The 17,546-nt window shown below is 39.0% G+C and overlaps 1 protein-coding gene across 1 annotated transcript in view; it reads left to right on the top strand.

Moving 5' to 3' along the window:
• The first annotated feature begins 1,388 nt into the window (after positions 1-1,388).
• Positions 1,389-17,546, top strand: part of megf6b (multiple EGF-like-domains 6b) — a 68,690-nt gene continuing 52,532 nt past the window's right edge. Inside the window, exons 1-4 of the mRNA XM_034313993.2 lie at positions 1,389-1,627; positions 3,136-3,270; positions 4,914-5,023; positions 10,950-11,054. Coding sequence (XP_034169884.2) covers positions 1,542-1,627; positions 3,136-3,270; positions 4,914-5,023; positions 10,950-11,054 — 436 coding nt within the window. The 5' untranslated portion in view covers positions 1,389-1,541. The remainder of the gene's footprint in view (positions 1,628-3,135; positions 3,271-4,913; positions 5,024-10,949; positions 11,055-17,546) is intronic.

Raw genomic sequence — 17,546 nt, 5'->3', positions numbered from 1 at the left:
AAAAAAGCACTTTTATAAGATCTCATTAACCAGCTACAATCAGTTGTGTGACTTAATGTGAAAAAATGATCAATCTGAACAGCTATTTCCTCATAAAAGCTAAAACAATGGGATCTTTGTACACTGAAGACTATTAGCCCTGATCTATTGCACCTTAATTTGCCATCATTATCCTAAATTCCTGAGATTTTCCAAAAACCCTGCCATGTGTCCTGAAATATCAGGGATTGTTTTTGTAGCTGCAGTTTAGCTTGCAGGTTGCATTTCTACCAGTGGAAGGAAGGATGTGTGTCTGAACCTCCGCTGGAACTGACCAGTAAGATCTGAACCTGGGAATGCTTTGCATTGGTTTGGACACAAATAAACTCTGAGAGTCAATTCAACACAACACAGTCTGTCTCTCTCTCTCATGTACTATACATCCCTTAATGTTTCAGAGCTTTTCTCTTTTCTCCTCTAATCTAATCATATCTGAAGCAGGTAACAAACACTAAAATACAGTGCAGACAAACTTCACATCCAGGACTTGGAGAAAAAGACAAATGGAAAAAAAAAATGAAAGTTTAACTACAAAGTAGGCTGTAAGATGTGGATGGTTTACATGCTTTGTTCATTTATTTTGATATATGTACTTAATTCATATTTAAAACATTTGATGCAAAACTGACTTTAAGTCACTAATTAAAGTCACTCATGGCTTATTGGATATAAAGCATTTAAAAGAAAATGGGGGACAATTTATTTTAGTTCCTGATGGGAATGGCTGAACTCATTAATGATGTTTAATAGCCATTTTAAATTGTGTGTGTTTTTTTTTTACAAGTATTTTCTCTCTCTTATTTCCAGTATTACTCTCACAGTCTCAAATGAACACTGAATCGACACTGAGCTGAACACTCTAAGAAATCAAATCAGTAGCCTAAAGTGTATAAAAAGCACAGCATGGTCATTCAGAATATGCACAAAACTCAAAAGTAATAATACTAGAGTAAGTTTTTTTATTTTGTCTGATCACATAACCAATTTATCCGCTGTGACTGACGATGCAGAAAAGAGTCGGTACGTTTAAACGACTCTTCGGATTCATGAATGGGATGAACTGAAAGCTCGGCTCTTGACTTGTAGAGATTTCACTATAAAAGAGATTTATAAAAGGTGAGTAATATTCAGAAACTGTTGTAAATATGGTCTTAAGTTACTATCAACAGTGGTGCATCATCGTGAATCAAACAAGTCAATAGTCGGGGAGTTTGATTCACTTAAAGGAATCGATTCAGTAAAGTGAATCGTAATGCGCAGTGCTATGCTCTGTAAGATAGGTGGGCTCATGTGTCTGAGGCTGGTGTGTGTGTGTGTGTGTGTGTGTGTGTGTGTGTGTTCTGCCCTCTGTCAGCTTGTCTGAGTGTCAGTTCCCACTCCAGTTGCCTCCAGCATGGACTCAGCTTCTCCTCTCTCCTAGACGTTGCTGTGTCTCCTACACGCTCTGCTACACGCTGAACCTGGTGAGAGTTTCATGCAGACGTTACCTTCGTCCTCAGAGGATGGATCTTACACTAACTCCAGTTCTGATGCTGTTAATAAGCGGAATGATCACCACATCGCGTGGATCGGATCTGATGCCCTACATGTGAGTGATGAATCTGAGCATCATCAGGGTCTAGAGCTCACTGTCTGCACTTCAGGGTGTGTGTTAGAGCAGCTCTAACCTGTCACAATACTGAGATGAATAATAATAATAGATAACTGATCATAAATACTCATTAATCAACTAATCAGCTGAAGAGATTACCAGCGTCACGTGACCTTAATTACAGCTCCTTCCAATGCAGTGATGAGTGATTGCATGCTGGAAGAAATGAGTGTTAAGCTTTAAAGTTTACTTTGTGTTTTTTTTGTGTAATTTGATGTTAAAATTCAATTGTTTTGCACTAAAGAACTTTTGTTTCTCCTTTAATATATAAGTTATAATATACATGTGAATTATATTATTTAATATAATATTTATGCAAATTAATATGCATATTACACTTACTACACTTGCAAAAAAAAAAGACATCTTGTTTTTGACTTAGGTTAAAAATATTTTCTTTATAGCGTGGATTACTTTTGAATCAAGACCAACAGTACACTTTTTTCTTTCTGTCAACTTTGAACCTGTGTTTAGTAAATGTTCATATTTGTAAAATATCTCATCCTGTGCAATACTACTCGATATTTCTATAAGCAAACAACCAAATGCAGTCTCGTTAGACATAAGCGTAGGTATACAGGTAGTAAAATGGGTTTAATTGCGACAGTAAATTAAATTTTAATTTGAGTTTGTGTTTTTTCTTCTTTAAATGTCATCTTCACACGGCTAATGATTACTAAACAATAAAAGCTAAGGAATTAATTAAGTCAAAGTCTGCTTGGGAACTGAAGTTTGGATTTTTCTGATTTTTTTAAGCTGCTATTGATACAAAATGTTAAAAGATTTCAATGTTTTCATACAAAGTAGTTCTCAGCATCTAATCAGATTGTCTCTGGTGTGATAAAATATTAGAATAAATGCGATGAATGAATGCTTCCAGTGTAGAGTACAGTATATTATAATACAAGGGGATTTTGCTGTGTGACTGAAGGGTGCCGTGAACACATCACTCCAGATATGATACATATTTTGCATTTTGTAAAAGTGGAACTTTGACGTGTATGTGGATTTATTAGTGTGTAAAATAGGTGCATGTTCTGCATAGTTTGGTGATTTTCCTGCTTTTATGCACTTACTGAACCTGGTCATGAACTGGTGAAGTGAATCTGTTAATTGTGCTGGAGACTGGTGCAAATTGGGCTTTAGTTTTTTTTTTTTTTTTAATAGCAGGACACATCATATAGATTTTTTTCCTGATGAGATTGTGTAATTGTTGTGAGATTACTACAATTAGACATTTCAGTTAAACTAGACATTGGATATTTGGTGTTCATTTGTATTGGTGGATAAGGAAACACTTTTGAATCAGATACCAGGTGCAGAATTAAACAGTCAACACACACACACACACACACACACACACACACACACAAACACACACACATGTTGACTCGTTATGACTCATTATGTCTCTGACTCACCGTCTGTTCATGTGTCCTCTGCAGGCCTAACGTGTGTACAGAGCGCGAGGTGAAGCTGGTGGCTCACATGCAGCCCTGTGTGCAGGCTTTCACCCGAATGGTCAAAGTGTGGAAACAAGGATGTGAAGGACAGCCATGGTGCATGGGCTATGAGAGAAGGTAGGGTCCTTCATCCCTAATATCCATCCATACATCCATCGTTAACATCCATCCATCCATCTATTAATCGATCTATTCATCAATGCATCCATCAAGATCAGTCTTTTCATCCAACTCTACATTTATCACTTTATTCAAATGCATTCATTAAAATCCCCATCATCTAAATCTCCATTCCTCCCTCCATCCATCCCTCCATTAAGGTTATGTTCTCTAACCTAATATTCATTGTTCATTTATAACTGTCTGATCACTGACTCAATGAAACCTGGTTGCATTTTTCAGCTACGCAAACTGACAAACCTCTGGCTTTTTAAAGGACTGAATGACATTATGATGTGAAAACCTTCTTAGACATAACTACCTTATTGAATTCATCAATTCCACAAATTCCATGCTATTTACACAGTTTACATTTACACTGAGCTCTGTGTAGCTTTCTGATCCAGGTTGTTTTATCTAATCCCACCAAAGCTGTGTGCTGTACGCTGTATCCTCCGCCATGCGAGCGTCCTGATATCACCTGATGTCTAGGACATTCTCTTTAAACTTTTTAAAATGTAAAGAGATTTTTCTCTTTAACAATTATAAAATACACACTATACTATCTAAATTTATTTCAGTTACTTACGGTATAAACAATATTTTTGGAAACAGACACACAAAACCCTTTGATAGATGAGTTTAAGTAATAGATGGAGGTCATGTGACTGATTAAAATCACTTTTTTGCTTTATATTTAGTATTTAATGATCAGTCACTTTCTGTACCTTATTCCTTTTTAATAGAAGTCTGATTTGTAAAATTATTTTACTTTTTCTTTCACAAAATTAAGTGAAGCAAATTTTTTTTAATTTTTCAAATAACTCACAGTATTGTTTTACTTTTGAGTTTTAAAACAGAGCATTTTAACCCAAAGAAAGAAAAAAACATCAGGATTTTTCTCTTTCATTTGCTTGTCTTTTTGTTCTCTAGTCAGTGGATTTCCTTTAATGACCCCAAACTGTAAGGTGTCACCATGCTCTTCCAGAAAGCTGCAATTTGACAGGCATCTCCAGGACATCCTGGCATTCCTACGTGGCTGAAGCGTTGAGTTTGCTTTCTCTGTGTAAGCTGCTAGTGAGCTAAGCCCTGCTCTTAAAAGCCACCAAGCCTGCAATTAGAGCTCATAAACAGAGAGCCGTGAGTGCGGTTTGAAGGAGTCGGAGAGAGCCCCAAACTACAGGGCCCGGCGTCGTGGCTTTAACACAAAGCCTGGGTCTCTCTCATGCTCTGAGAAAGAAACATGAAAGGGTGGAAGATGCTTCACAAATTACACACTGTTTGTGTTTTGTGCATTGAAGTTTATCCCTAAACATTAGTCACGGTTCAGGTCTCTCACTCACTGTCTAACCACAAACATGACCTGAGGCAAGCGCTGAGGTTTCCTTTACACTTAGAGGCCGTGATGATCACTGTGATCATCATCATCGTCGTCGTTGTCTTTGTCATCGTCATCATCAAAGCACTGAAAGGAGGTGATGACGGAGTCACACATGGCTCTGTAGCAGCTCATTATTAGTGTGTGACTGACTAAAGAGGTTGTTTTGAGGTGATAAAATTAGAATTTAATAAAAGATTTGTGTTTTTTTTTTTTTTTGCAGGACGGCGTATTACACTGCGTACAGACAAGTGTATCGACAGGTTTATGAAACGGTGCACAAGTGCTGCTCGGGATGGTCGCAGCTCAACGGGGAAGCTGGATGTCTGTACCGTAAGTACTGCATTATTTTGGTATTGTGTTCGTACGGTTCTACTATAATGCGTATTTACGATATATGATTGCTCCAGTGTGGAATTTAGTGTCTTCCTTACCTTAGGCTGCTTTCACACTAGGCAATTTTTCTGTTCTTCTTAACCACCAGTGCACATTTTACCGTATCACACAATCAGTCACCGAAGCGACAAGCGACTGTTCATTTTTTTATGTACGTCCCTGACATGGAGCTGTGATTTCAACAAAAGTGACATTTTCTAGATTTTCTAGAATTCTGTGTAAATGAGGTATGACGAGGTACGGCGACAAATCCAAGCGGTTTGCTCAAATTATTCTTTGGACCAATCCTATGGTGCATGTGGTCCAATGTTTCTTCAGTTACCTGCTCACAGCTTTAGTTCCTAGCTGTTTAAAAATTAGTTTCCATTTAATGTTTGGAAGAAAGACATATAATTGTGGTTTCATCTTTTCCTGTCATATCTGATCTCTCATTAAATGTGTATAGGAGCATTACAAAGAAACATAAAGCTTGGAAGGAAGTATTAGAGATCAGATTTGGTTCCTCTGGTGAGTGTGCGTAGCTAGTACAGCTAGCTTGCTTTGCTATTCTAATCCAACAACAAAGCTAAGCTGAGCAGGTAACATGTAAATCATACAACCAAATTTCACACTGATTAGTGCGTTCATTTGAATTTAACTAGTTAGTTAGAAGGCCACGCCCACAAGCGGCAACAGTATCAGTCGCTACACGCCACAAGAGACTAACTACAAGCAACATGGCGCTTTGTAGCTCCCGACCAATCACGTTGCACCTCAGTGAGCAAGCGAGGAAAAACAAATTTGAAATGCAGCACCAGCAGAAAAAATATTTAATGAGAAATTTAATGAGAGCTTAACCATATGTTCAATCAGATATTTCAGTGTCAGTATTTTAACGTTGGTCTTTTAGGTCTTGTGTCTAATGGGCTGGACTAACACGAAGTCTTTGATAAGAAGTCTTTGAGCTGAAATAAGATGCATAACTCAGTCAGGAAAAAAATCCAATAAAGAATGGCCTTGTCATCTTGACACCTGGCTTTTTTGGCTGCAGTGCTGAGCTCTGAAGAAGAAAAGTGGAAACTGACCGTTAAATACAGAAATAAATCTTATTTTAATCTGCACTACTCCCCAGTAAAACTGCGTTTCTGCCAGAACAGGTTGCCTCATAGAGATACACTCCATTGTGGCTGTAGGAACAGGGTAAGTGCGGAATAAACAGAGCTAGATTCCCGAGCTGGATTCATGGCAATGCTCAGGGCAAAGACCTTTAGTTTGACACACAGGGTGGCAGCAGACAATTCCCTGGCTACAGGTCACATTACTGGATCTAACACTAGCCTCAAAGGCCTCTTTGTGTGTTGGTGAAGGTTATAGCACTTGTTATCCCGGCCAAAACCAAACTCAACGCTCAACTCAACACCGGCTTGTTTTGAAACACACCAAAAAAGTCTGCGGAGACACGTTTCTCTGTGAGGCTCCGTCTTAAGTCACAACTTTCCGTGACATCTGCACCTCTTAAGTGGTGTTACTGGAGGATGTGGAGCTTTTATATTTATAACTCAAGGCCTTGACAACTCACAGGAGAAAATGTGGACAAACTAATTCATTTTCTTTAAACCAGTGAACTGGGATAAAGCAGCAGGATGAAAAAGAGGGAGGCTCGCATGCATCACCCCTGCCTGGAGATATCAAGATGCCTCTGATTCAGTCCTACTGCTCATAGCTTTTACTTTTTGGAGCAGAACCACAGATGTGGGAATCGAGGCTGCTTAGTTTGTATCCACAGAATGAAAGGTTGTCTCCAGGGTTCTGCTTTCACACACTGGGGAATTAAAGAGTGGCCAGGATAAAGACAGGGTGTAACCGTGAAACTTACTCCACCACGCTGCTACAAACGCCAGGTTAAGGTAATTAATCTAATGACTGTCATTATTTGGCTGCTGCTCCTGTTGGTGCTCAAGAGTGCCAAAGATGTTCAGACGATCAGCATTTTAGGAGATGAAAGAGGACACATTGAACTTTTTTCATTTTCTATTAGAAATTTTTGTCTTTCTTTAAATCAGTGTGCGGCGTTCCATTAAATATCAATGCCGAGCCAGATGTAGCTTTACACAGGATTAGCAGGAACTAGCAGGAACTTGAAAAGTCAAACAGGAAGTGGGAAGACTTAATGTCCAGTTTGAGACCCTTAACAAAACCCATTCCCATTCTTCTTTAAGTACAGGAAATAAATGAAAAAAGCCACACTAATGGGCTATTTGCCTAGCGCACTTACAGAACACTTGTTTTTCTGTTTCTCAAGTACACCAGTTGACTCCTTGACTCTTCTTGTGTAAGTGCTCTTAGCAGTGAAGATGCTTTGGAAGACTTACTTGGCTTTAACCAATATTTCCCTTTCTTTTCGTCTTCAAGAATCTTTTTCTGCAGAATGGAGAGGTAGAGTAATACAAACTGGGAAATCAGAAGTGGATTTCGGTGCATATATTTCATTTATTCTAATGAGAGGACAGTTCAATTGCTTCTCAATCCTACACAGTTTCTTTCATTCGTCTCTCTTTTCAGCAGCGGATTGAATCCAGTGTTGAACAGACGTCCACGTGGATCTCAGGAGCTTTAACAGGACGTTCTGAGAGGTGTCAGTGGGTGGTCTGAGGGTCAGCAGATGCCATTTACTTATGCACAACAATGCGAGCGGTCACAAAGGCCACATGACTGTTGATTTCTCTCTGTTTCAGACACGACATTTTCCTGAACCATTATCTCAGGGTCTGTTTACTGCTTTTGAGTGCATTCACACAGGAATAGCCTTTTTTTTTTTAAAAAAAGGATTTTCCCATCCTGCATTTTTCAGTAACTGTACTTTGCAGCTAGGCAGAGGGTTTATTCAAATTCTCTCCAAAGTGGTATAATTTAAAACGTTCTGTAATTGTACCCGTTTGGGAGTTGTGAAAGAAAGCTCTAATATGTATTTTTCTCCTTGTGAATATAATTATCTTGAGAAAGAAGGACAATTTGATAAAATTGCATAAAATTTTAGGACCTGTGGCTCTGTGCACTTCAATGAAAGCATGATTTTTTAGAACTGCTGGTTTCAGTTTGAAAATTATGTCCTTACACCTTAGAAGTCAACACTACTATCATTCATCTAGTACTCCTTAATCAAGGTGTCTTTGACTGAAAAAAGGAGAAAGAAGGCAACCACATGCCTCACTTGTTCTCAAACGTATGCAGGTAGTGAAGATTATTCTTGGGAAAGTGAGCACAAGGATGTCAGTCATCTGGCAGAAATTCCTCAGTTTCCCATCTCGTGTGCCTGGAGAGATGGACAAGCTTCATCTTTGCCATCCTTCCTTTAGTGGAACTAGGTGGGGAGGTGTGTGCTTCCTGTTTGGGATCGATTCTCACTAGAGGAAGGATGGGATTGCTTCTTAAAGACACACTGCAGGGGGTGATGATGTCCTGTTGATTTGGAGACAGATTCAAATGTTGAGTTCCTGTTACCACCCATTTTAAAATGCCTCTCGAGTGGTTTACCTTTTTATCAGGAGATCCAGTGGCCAGGAATCCAAGAGAGCATAACTGGCCATGTCAGTAAAAGTGGCAGTAGACAGTCGTGGTCATCTGTAAGCTTGCTTATACGAAAGAGAGCAGTTAACACTCTCCTCGAAGGATGTTCAGCTTTTTTATCATATTGAATGAGAAAAATTTTATTTAAGTGTCTCGGAGGAAACGTGTTTGTGTTTGCCCTCCTATTATGATGGCTGTTATGAGAGAGAGGAGAACTAGCACTACTGGCAATAATGAAACTGGGAGAAAATAAGATTGAAAAAAGAAAAGTGTCCCGAGACACTACTCAATACTCAAAGCCAGCCATTTATGAATAAAGCAAGAGTTTGTGAGGCTTGATCTTCAACTGAGGGTTCGCTGTTCGATAATAATGTACTGGTACAGGTACAGACAATGTAAATGAACCATCATTTTCCAATTATGGGTCTAATTATGCAGCTTAAATGAGTTATAAAGGTCTAAAGGTCTACTGTAAAGTTCTTCTGGGTTCTCTGCCTAAAGATACATCAAGTTACTATTTTTTAAGTGGATTGGAATACCACCAAAAACTATCATCAGCTCAGCCTCAGTGTTTCTCTGCAGCAGAGTCATCAGGTCTCAGATCAGGTCTCAGTCTGATGTGGAAGCCCCAGAGCAGATGGAGAGCATACATCACATTCAGACACGACTACACACGTGCATATATACATACATACACACCTGGCTCCAGTTTAACACACACACATGCAAGCTAAAAGATGTGGGGGTCATTAGTTTTGAGTGATGGGCGTTTATGGAATGTGACGTCTGATGGTCTGTACTTTGCCCAAGAGGCACCCATGAGGCAAAGAATACCCGACGGATTATAAAGTGTTCGTTTATGGATTCGTGGATTCCCAGCAGTGTACACACACACACATACGCACGCAAGCACACACACACACACACACACACGGCTTAAAGAGAACGAAAGAACGCTTAGCTCGGGGGGATTTAGTGTGTCTGGTGGCTGTAATTCTTGCTGATTGAAAACACATTCAACCCCTGTTCTCTTCATTTCACTACTTGGGCCTACGATCTCTGTGGTGTTTTACAAAAATGTCAGTGGAACACAGTAAATAACGAAGGAAATGCTCAACCATGATCCAGGAGGCGAAGTTTATTTGGGCTGTATAAATAAAGAAAGGCAGAAAATGTTAGAAAAGTCCCAAATGAGTTTCGGTGGATTAAGTGTCTGAGCATGACACGGCTTGTTCGGTCTCTGTGTAAACCCTGGAATACACCACCTGAAAGACATGCACAGAACATAGCATTAGGATTTTTTTCAAAGCAAATGACCAAACCTGCACTATGGGTCCTCGGTAAAGAAAAGCGCTGGAGTCTAATATTGTGAATATTTGGATATGTGAAGATTTAGATATTGCGAAGCTGACTAATTTTAGATGCAGACACATTGATGAAATTGTATCCTAGAAACAAGGCTTGGTTGAAGAAATAAGAACGATTGTTAAAAAAAAACAAAACTCTAATTTCTACAATAAAATACTTTTAAATGTGTTTTTACTGTTCGATACACCAGCTGTGGTGTAACCAAATGCTTAGAGTGCTGAATCAGCAAATGATGCTGATCTCTACTTTTTTTTCATGTTACAGTTTTATGTTATTTTTTCCTCCTAACTTTTACTAAAAACACTAAATATCTAATAATATCAGTAAACCAGCGTCAGTGCAGAAACCTATTCAGAAGTTCTGACAGGACGACTGTTAGCTTTGCTAGCTAACATTTGCTAGCTAGCTACCCAATAGCTTGCTAGTTTAAAACAGGATTTTGATTTTTAAATACAAATTATAACCAGATTTATATAATAAGAAAACTGGATGTTCTCACTGATAACGACATGGAATATAGTTGTATCCTGCATCTAGACTGTAATCAAGGCTAACAGATGAGTTAATGCTAACATAGCTAGCAAGCAAGCACAAAACCCTAGCTAGTAAAGTTATCTAGCTAGCTACTTGGAAAAGGTAATGAAATGTGATTAAAAACATTTTGTGAGAATTTTCTAAGGATTAGAATCTTCTAAATTGACTTAAGATCTTGATTTGGCCATTAAAGTGTTAAGACATCAGTATGATGATAAAAATCATTGCAGCATATGATTTATTTTTATGCTAATATACTATTACTAATAATTAAATATTAATTACAATAACTAATGCTCAGCTGTCTGTAAGATGGTTTAGATTTATACAGGGACTTTTTTTTTTTTTTGCAGGGTTATGTCATGTGTCAGGATTTTTCTCATCTCTGATATCTGTGTTTCTTTCTTCCTGGTAGCTGTCTGTAGCTATGGAGTCTGTTTTAACGGAGGCCGGTGCAGAGAAGGATCCTCGCAGCTCTGTGAGTGCCCTGCTGGCTTCCACGGCCCGAGCTGTCAGTACGGTGAGTAAATGCAGTACACATTTACATCCAGCTCAATGTATGCGACACGTCCGGCTATAGACTCAGTTTGGTTATCAGTGTAGATTTCACGAAGAATGTTTTGTCTGTTGGTGGACGTATTTCACATCTCACAAGCTCTTACATTTCAATCTCGGTATCTTGGCACAGCCTTCCTTCCTTCCTTGTGCTTCCTTAGTGTCTGAATTTGAGTTTCCTCCTGTCTGATGCTGGTCTCAAGCCGTTGAAGGCCAAGAATTTTATCTCCTGCAAATAAGCAACAGAAGCCGGCAGTTCAGCGGCGCGTTAGGAATGGAAGAGGCTGTTGCTTTTGTGATATTCACACACGACAGGAAATTCCTGACACCACTTCTTCCCCATCTATTACACATAATAACTGTCCCATCATATTCAACGGGCTTTAGAACAACTAGGGATAATTTCAGGAAGGGAAAGGGGTTTTATGAGATGGATTGACAGACCGATGCAACTCCAAACCAGTTACATGGTGTACGACATATGAATGGTGAAATACAGTGGCAGGGACACTGTACAATTTTAACCCAGATTTTGCTGTTACGCATCATAAAATCGGTTTTTGGCTGTGAGTTGAGATTGGTGGTCTTGATGTGATTTTGATTGAGTGCACCATGTAAATTAATCCCGTCCATATATGGCCCATTTAATCTTTTGCTTGTCCGCTGACTGTACACACATACACTGCGTAAGTGTGCCATGATGCATGTTTATCTGCAGTTTAAGTGTGTTTGTGTATAAATTCTGATAATTTAAAATAAAATCCAGATTTTGGTAATAATCTGATCATCAGGACTATTACATGCACCTTCTATAAATAGTCTAATGATAGGACAACTCTACTTCCCTCTACTTGAGCCGATCAGGAATTGGATTTTTTTGTTACACTATAAGTTTAAACTGAAAGTTCTTATTTGTTGAGCTGATAACAATGGCCTGTCTCTACAATGAGTCAAGCATCGGCTTGTTAAGACCTTTCCTCCTTTCTCTTCAGTTCTTTGTTTGGTCTAAAAAGCACTTAAATTACGGCCATTCTGCAGGTCCTGCATGTGGTCGACCCCCTGCCTACAAAATGTCCATCCACTCTTTTGAAGTGGTAAAAGGAAACGTCAGTTCCACATGACTTTTTCCCGCCATGTCGAGACCTGCTGCCATTGTTTTGTCCGGACTGTGGAGAGCTTTGCATAAGGTCTTGCCCTCTCTCCTTTGGGAAGCTATTAGCTTATGAATAGTGTGATGGTTATATTGCTCTGTGATTGACACCCAGCCTGATCATGGACAGTGATTGGTTTACCGTTACCTGTGGGGCGGGGCTAAGAGACTCATAGACGCCGCGCTGGCTATTGTGGCAGCTCTGTAGAGCTGTAGGATGTCCTTAGGGTTTAGTGACATGAAATGACAGGAACAATGTGACAGAGGAAAAATATTAAACATAATAAAATCAGCACATGGTCCTTAGAGTATCACTGTGCTTAAACACGTGTTTTTAAATGGCTTTCACATTGGTATTTCAGTTATACAAATGTGCAGCTTCTCCAAGTGATGTACGACACATCCATCTTTTTAAGTGCCAGCTAGAAAGGATCAAAATGCCATATATCACAGAAAGTTTAACTTAACTAAGATAGAAGATCCAATCCAGACCATAAACCCCACAGAGCGTATGGTAATTTGGCTTCATAGAAGAACAAAAGTCTCTGGAAGCAGTAGTGTAATATTTTCTCTGCTCACAAGTTCAGACGTTCAGACTTTTGGAAGATGGAGATGATGGTTTATTTATCATTCACTCGATGGTTTTTCAGTTTGAGTAAATTGTCCTTATCAGAGGCACATTTCTTTCAACTTAGATCAGCAAGCAGAGCATTTTTCCAGAAAAACACAGTTTTTTTTTCATTTTGACTGAAAAATTCTGAATAGACGACGACAAGCCGACATGAGCTCCAAAAACACGGAGTCATTTTCTGCCAGTTATGATGTCAAGCAGGAATTCCACACTAATACACTGTTGTTACTGCATTCCTGTCCATCATACTTACCTGTAATGGTGTACCATGTGGAAGCAAGTGATGACATCTGACATATTCATGTGGTTTTCTCACATAATAAAGCTAGGAGAGAAGGAGGTTTGGAGTTGGCACGCCATGCAGGATGTCTTTCTGGCTTCGTGCTCTCGGTTAATCACATTCCCCTGAACATATTCTCCCGTGGCTCTCCATCAGCTGCTCGTCTTTGTGCTCTGTGTGTGACTTATCACTAGAGAAGGTTGTCAGTGATCGCATCTAAATCCAACAGCTATCATTTGTAAGACAGAAGTGTGTAGCACATGGGAAGAAGGAGCAGGAGCGGAGTTTAGTATCCACCCTGAAATGAAATTTGTCATTATAGTCAATGAGATTTTCTCAATTCTATGCAAAATTATGTAGACAGTGTAGCGCTGCAAATCCAAATGATTGTCTCAATCAATCCTTTGACACGTGTGGTCCAACGTTTCTTCAGTTCCCCACTCACAACTTTAGTTCCTACTTGGAATTACTTTCACTGTTTGAAGCAAAAATGGAAAAATAAGTTATAACCATGATTTTGTTTTACCCGGTCATATACAGCCTCTCATTAAATGTGTACAGAGACGTTGCAAAGAAGAAGCTTGAAAGGACCTAACAGAGATTGTTGGTGCCTCTGCTGAGTGTATGTAGCTAGTTAGCTTGCTTTGCTAACATAATCAGAGAACAAAACTAGTAGCCTATAAAGCCGATTGCTGATTAACATGTAAATCAAACAACCAGTTTTTCACTCTGATTGGAGCAGTGTTTCATTTGTTTTTAACTCGTCAGCTTTAGAAGCTATATATAGCTAATACAATTTCTCACTGGAGCTAAAAATAAGTTCTTGCTTATGTGAGAAGTGATAGCCTTCTTAGATTCCAACATTGTTTCTCCCCTTTTTTCTTCTGCTTGAGTATGCGGTCCACATCCGGAAGACAACACCGAAGCCTGAAAACGAGTAAGATCTTAGCTTTTATTTTATTATAAACCTGGCAGAGCATTACTCTGCATCTGGTGATCTTTACAGGTTACAGATTTGCAAGGATATTGCAAACAAAGTACTAAACATGACCTATTTTTTAAATATGTTAATATGTTCTATTGTTTATAAAGCCCTAAAACAGAGGAAACCAGATAAAGAAAACCATTCTGACCACACCGATCTCTATTCACATGCAAAAGAAAGCAGTGTGTGTCTTTACATTTGTAATGACAGTCAGTGTTGTTTACGCATTAACAGCTGCACTTAGTCTACATTCAGACCGCAGACAGACACGGAAAGATACAATCACAGGGTAAAGAGGTATTCGGATGTGCTCCTCAGAAACAATTTCAGATCTTCCGCCACATCGGGAGCGTAAAAGTTGCCGTTTTACATGCATAGTGTAGATATATAGAGCTCTGAAATATTTTACATTTTCAAATTGCATATGTTCAAGTGTAGATATTAGCATGCAATGTATTAAATAATTGGACATTGCTTTATGCTAGTCCTCTAAAATGGTGGACAACATATTAAAAGAGCTGTGAGTTTTATAATATAATATATACACACAAACACAATCAACACTTTCACCTCATTTAAAATCCAGTGTGCTGGAGTACAAAGTCAAACCAATAAAAATGTTATCCTTTTCAAAATACATAACTGAACAGGCTTACAGATGGAGTGCTCAAGATGAAACTTTGCTAAAATTGTATGATAACGAGCCTTGATCTAAGTCGATACAGGTCTGGCCTTCTGGATTGCCTGCACACTTTTAAGGATCTATCTAGCATCCTACATCAGAGGGTTTTCCTTCTAACAAAGCTTATGTGTAGAACCCTGTAAAAAAGCTCGAACGGGTAACTCTTGAGGAAGTAAACCTGTTTCTACTTCTGAATTTTCTAAGATCTGGTCTTGCCTATCATGACTTCACTCTTAACAAAATGGTTAAATCTGGGACGCTTAAGGGTTCTTCACTTTGTCCACCACCTGACCCTGACCCTGTCCACCACTGACCCTGAACTATTTTCCACCAGCTCACCTGCTACATAATATAAATAAATAATCCCGATTTGAATCCTAGAGCATATTTTAAGGCTTCTAGCTTTTAAAGTTGTTTTGAAATATCCTTGAATATTGGAAACTTTTCATCCAATCTTAAAACTAAAGGTGACAAAAAAGTCAATTCGAGTGATGCCACAGAAAAACAACTTTTGGTTCCACAAGGAACCACAAACAGCTTGATCGCCATCAAACTCCTCCTGTGTAATTATGGGCTAAGACACTGGACAAGTATCAGAATTCCTCCTTCAGCTCCAGCCTCTTTCAACAGTATCATAATCCCTGTTTCTCTCTAGCATTTTGACTTGTGTCAGGCATCACCATGTCCTCTGGCTTAGTGAGAAAGCTCGGAGCTATACTGAGGTCAGAAATCCACTCAGATCTTTTAGATCAGAAGATTGTAGTGGATGATGGATTTCCTTGCTTGGAGCTCCTGTTCTGCTGAATGCAGCAGTGTTGAAGCCGTGCTGGAGGTCCATCACGGTGACCCGGGAGGGTGAGGGTTCAGTGCGCCTCATGTCAGGTCGTCAGGGTCATATGTGAAGGTCTGAGCAGCGTGGCATCATAGATATAGCCATTTACACAAGACCTTCACCTCTACAGGCCACCAGCACGTCAGATGGACTGGTGCTTTAACTTTGGTCTGGATTGGAGATTTTAACTGTTCACGTTCTTACGCTTTTCAGGATTTAAATGCTAGACTGATTGGAGATGGTTTCAGAATGAAACGAGTACTTTCACATTTTGTAATTTTTTTTTTTTTTTTTTAAGTAGAAACATCGCTGATATGAAAAATGTGACTCACCGTAACAATGCTCTTACCAGTCCGAGATAGTAGCAGCTAACTAACTAGCCTAGCTTGCGCTCTTGATTAGATTTATTATTAGCGGTAATGCAGATGAAATAAGTATCGGTGTAACTCTGCTGACACGGAGGTTGTTTGCTTTCACTCTAACTTTGGAGGCAGAAAATAAAGAGAATTTGAGCTGCTTGTGTAAAGTGAGTGTCATATGTCACGTTGTGTACCTGGTGAACGTCCCAAAAATATACACGCTGTTATTTTTAGCAACTTTGGAATTTTGGTAGTTAAATATTTTCTCTTCATGTTAACTCACTAACTAACAAGACTCGTTTTTCACCCACACTGTTTTCCCTCCATGTTTGTTTTTCTTGCTTGCACCCCAGCTTGTGACCTGATTGGTCAGGAGGTAAATAAGTGCATGATATCACTTGTGCTTTTCTGAAAAGTTGAACTTTTTGAAAAGCTTTTGGAAGCTCCGCTGCTCCTGTAGGATTTCATGTAACATGTACGAGTGTGAAAGTAGCCTAAGATGTTTTGCGCTTCAGTGTTCATGGTTCATCGCTGCATTTGTCCTCAACCACCTGCTCATGTTCAGAGTTCAGGGTGGTTCAAGGCCGGGCACAAACGTTTACGATAACGTGTCCAAGTTAGACGTTTGTGCTATTTATACATTACAAGAGAATAAATTCAGGTAACCTGTAGACTTGTCCTACATCTCAGGTCAGTTTTCTTGTGTATAAATCAGGCTTAAACGTTATCTCTAAAACAGCCGATGGCTTTTTTTTTTTTTTTTTTTTTTAAAAACATGCCTGCCTTCTTTGCTCCTTCAATGTGAACTATCAAACATGGAAATGAGAGGTGAACATCTTTTGCCCAAAGGCCATTTTTCATACTATAAAAGTAAAACATTTAAACGTGGAGCCTCATGAGGAACAGTGGAGGAAAAACTGTTATCGACGTGTTTCCACAGGTCAGCTGTAAAGATTTATGCAGTGAGAGTTATAACTCAGTCTTCATCGTGGTTTATAGCAGTGCCTCCGTGTACTAGTAAAATTTATTTACGGTTAGTAGAGACTTTGTAATCTTAAAAAGGAAGAATGTAAAGGACGTTCAGCTGCAGGAAGCTATGCAGGACCCAAATACTCGCTGTACACATTTAACCTGACTGTTTATCCTAGAATTAATTCAACCACAGTCATTTAATCAGATTCGTTTGTTAGAGGAATACATGCAGACGCCGAGCAAAATCTCTGAAAATTCACCTGAGCAAATTCTTTTGAGGTTCTGCTGATTCTTTAAAGTTCACAAATGAATTTCTGGTGGTATTATGGAGCATACCTTTCTTTATGCACATTATTTATTTGTGGGTGAATTCTGTTTGATTTCCTGCTAATAAATTAAAAAAAAAAAAAAAAAAGTATGAACATTAAGTCTGCCCCTAAACTAGAACGTTGTACGTTTTCATTTTTTTTAAAATCCCGGGCCATACTTCTTTTGGCCTCATCACCCCCTTTTTTGGGGGCCATCACACTTAAATCATTTACAGGTTCATGTGTTGCGTTCCAGAC

Source organism: Pangasianodon hypophthalmus, chromosome 20 (assembly GCF_027358585.1).
Source record: "Pangasianodon hypophthalmus isolate fPanHyp1 chromosome 20, fPanHyp1.pri, whole genome shotgun sequence".
Taxonomy (NCBI): domain Eukaryota; kingdom Metazoa; phylum Chordata; class Actinopteri; order Siluriformes; family Pangasiidae; genus Pangasianodon; species Pangasianodon hypophthalmus.
This window is presented reverse-complemented; position numbering and strand designations above follow the sequence as displayed.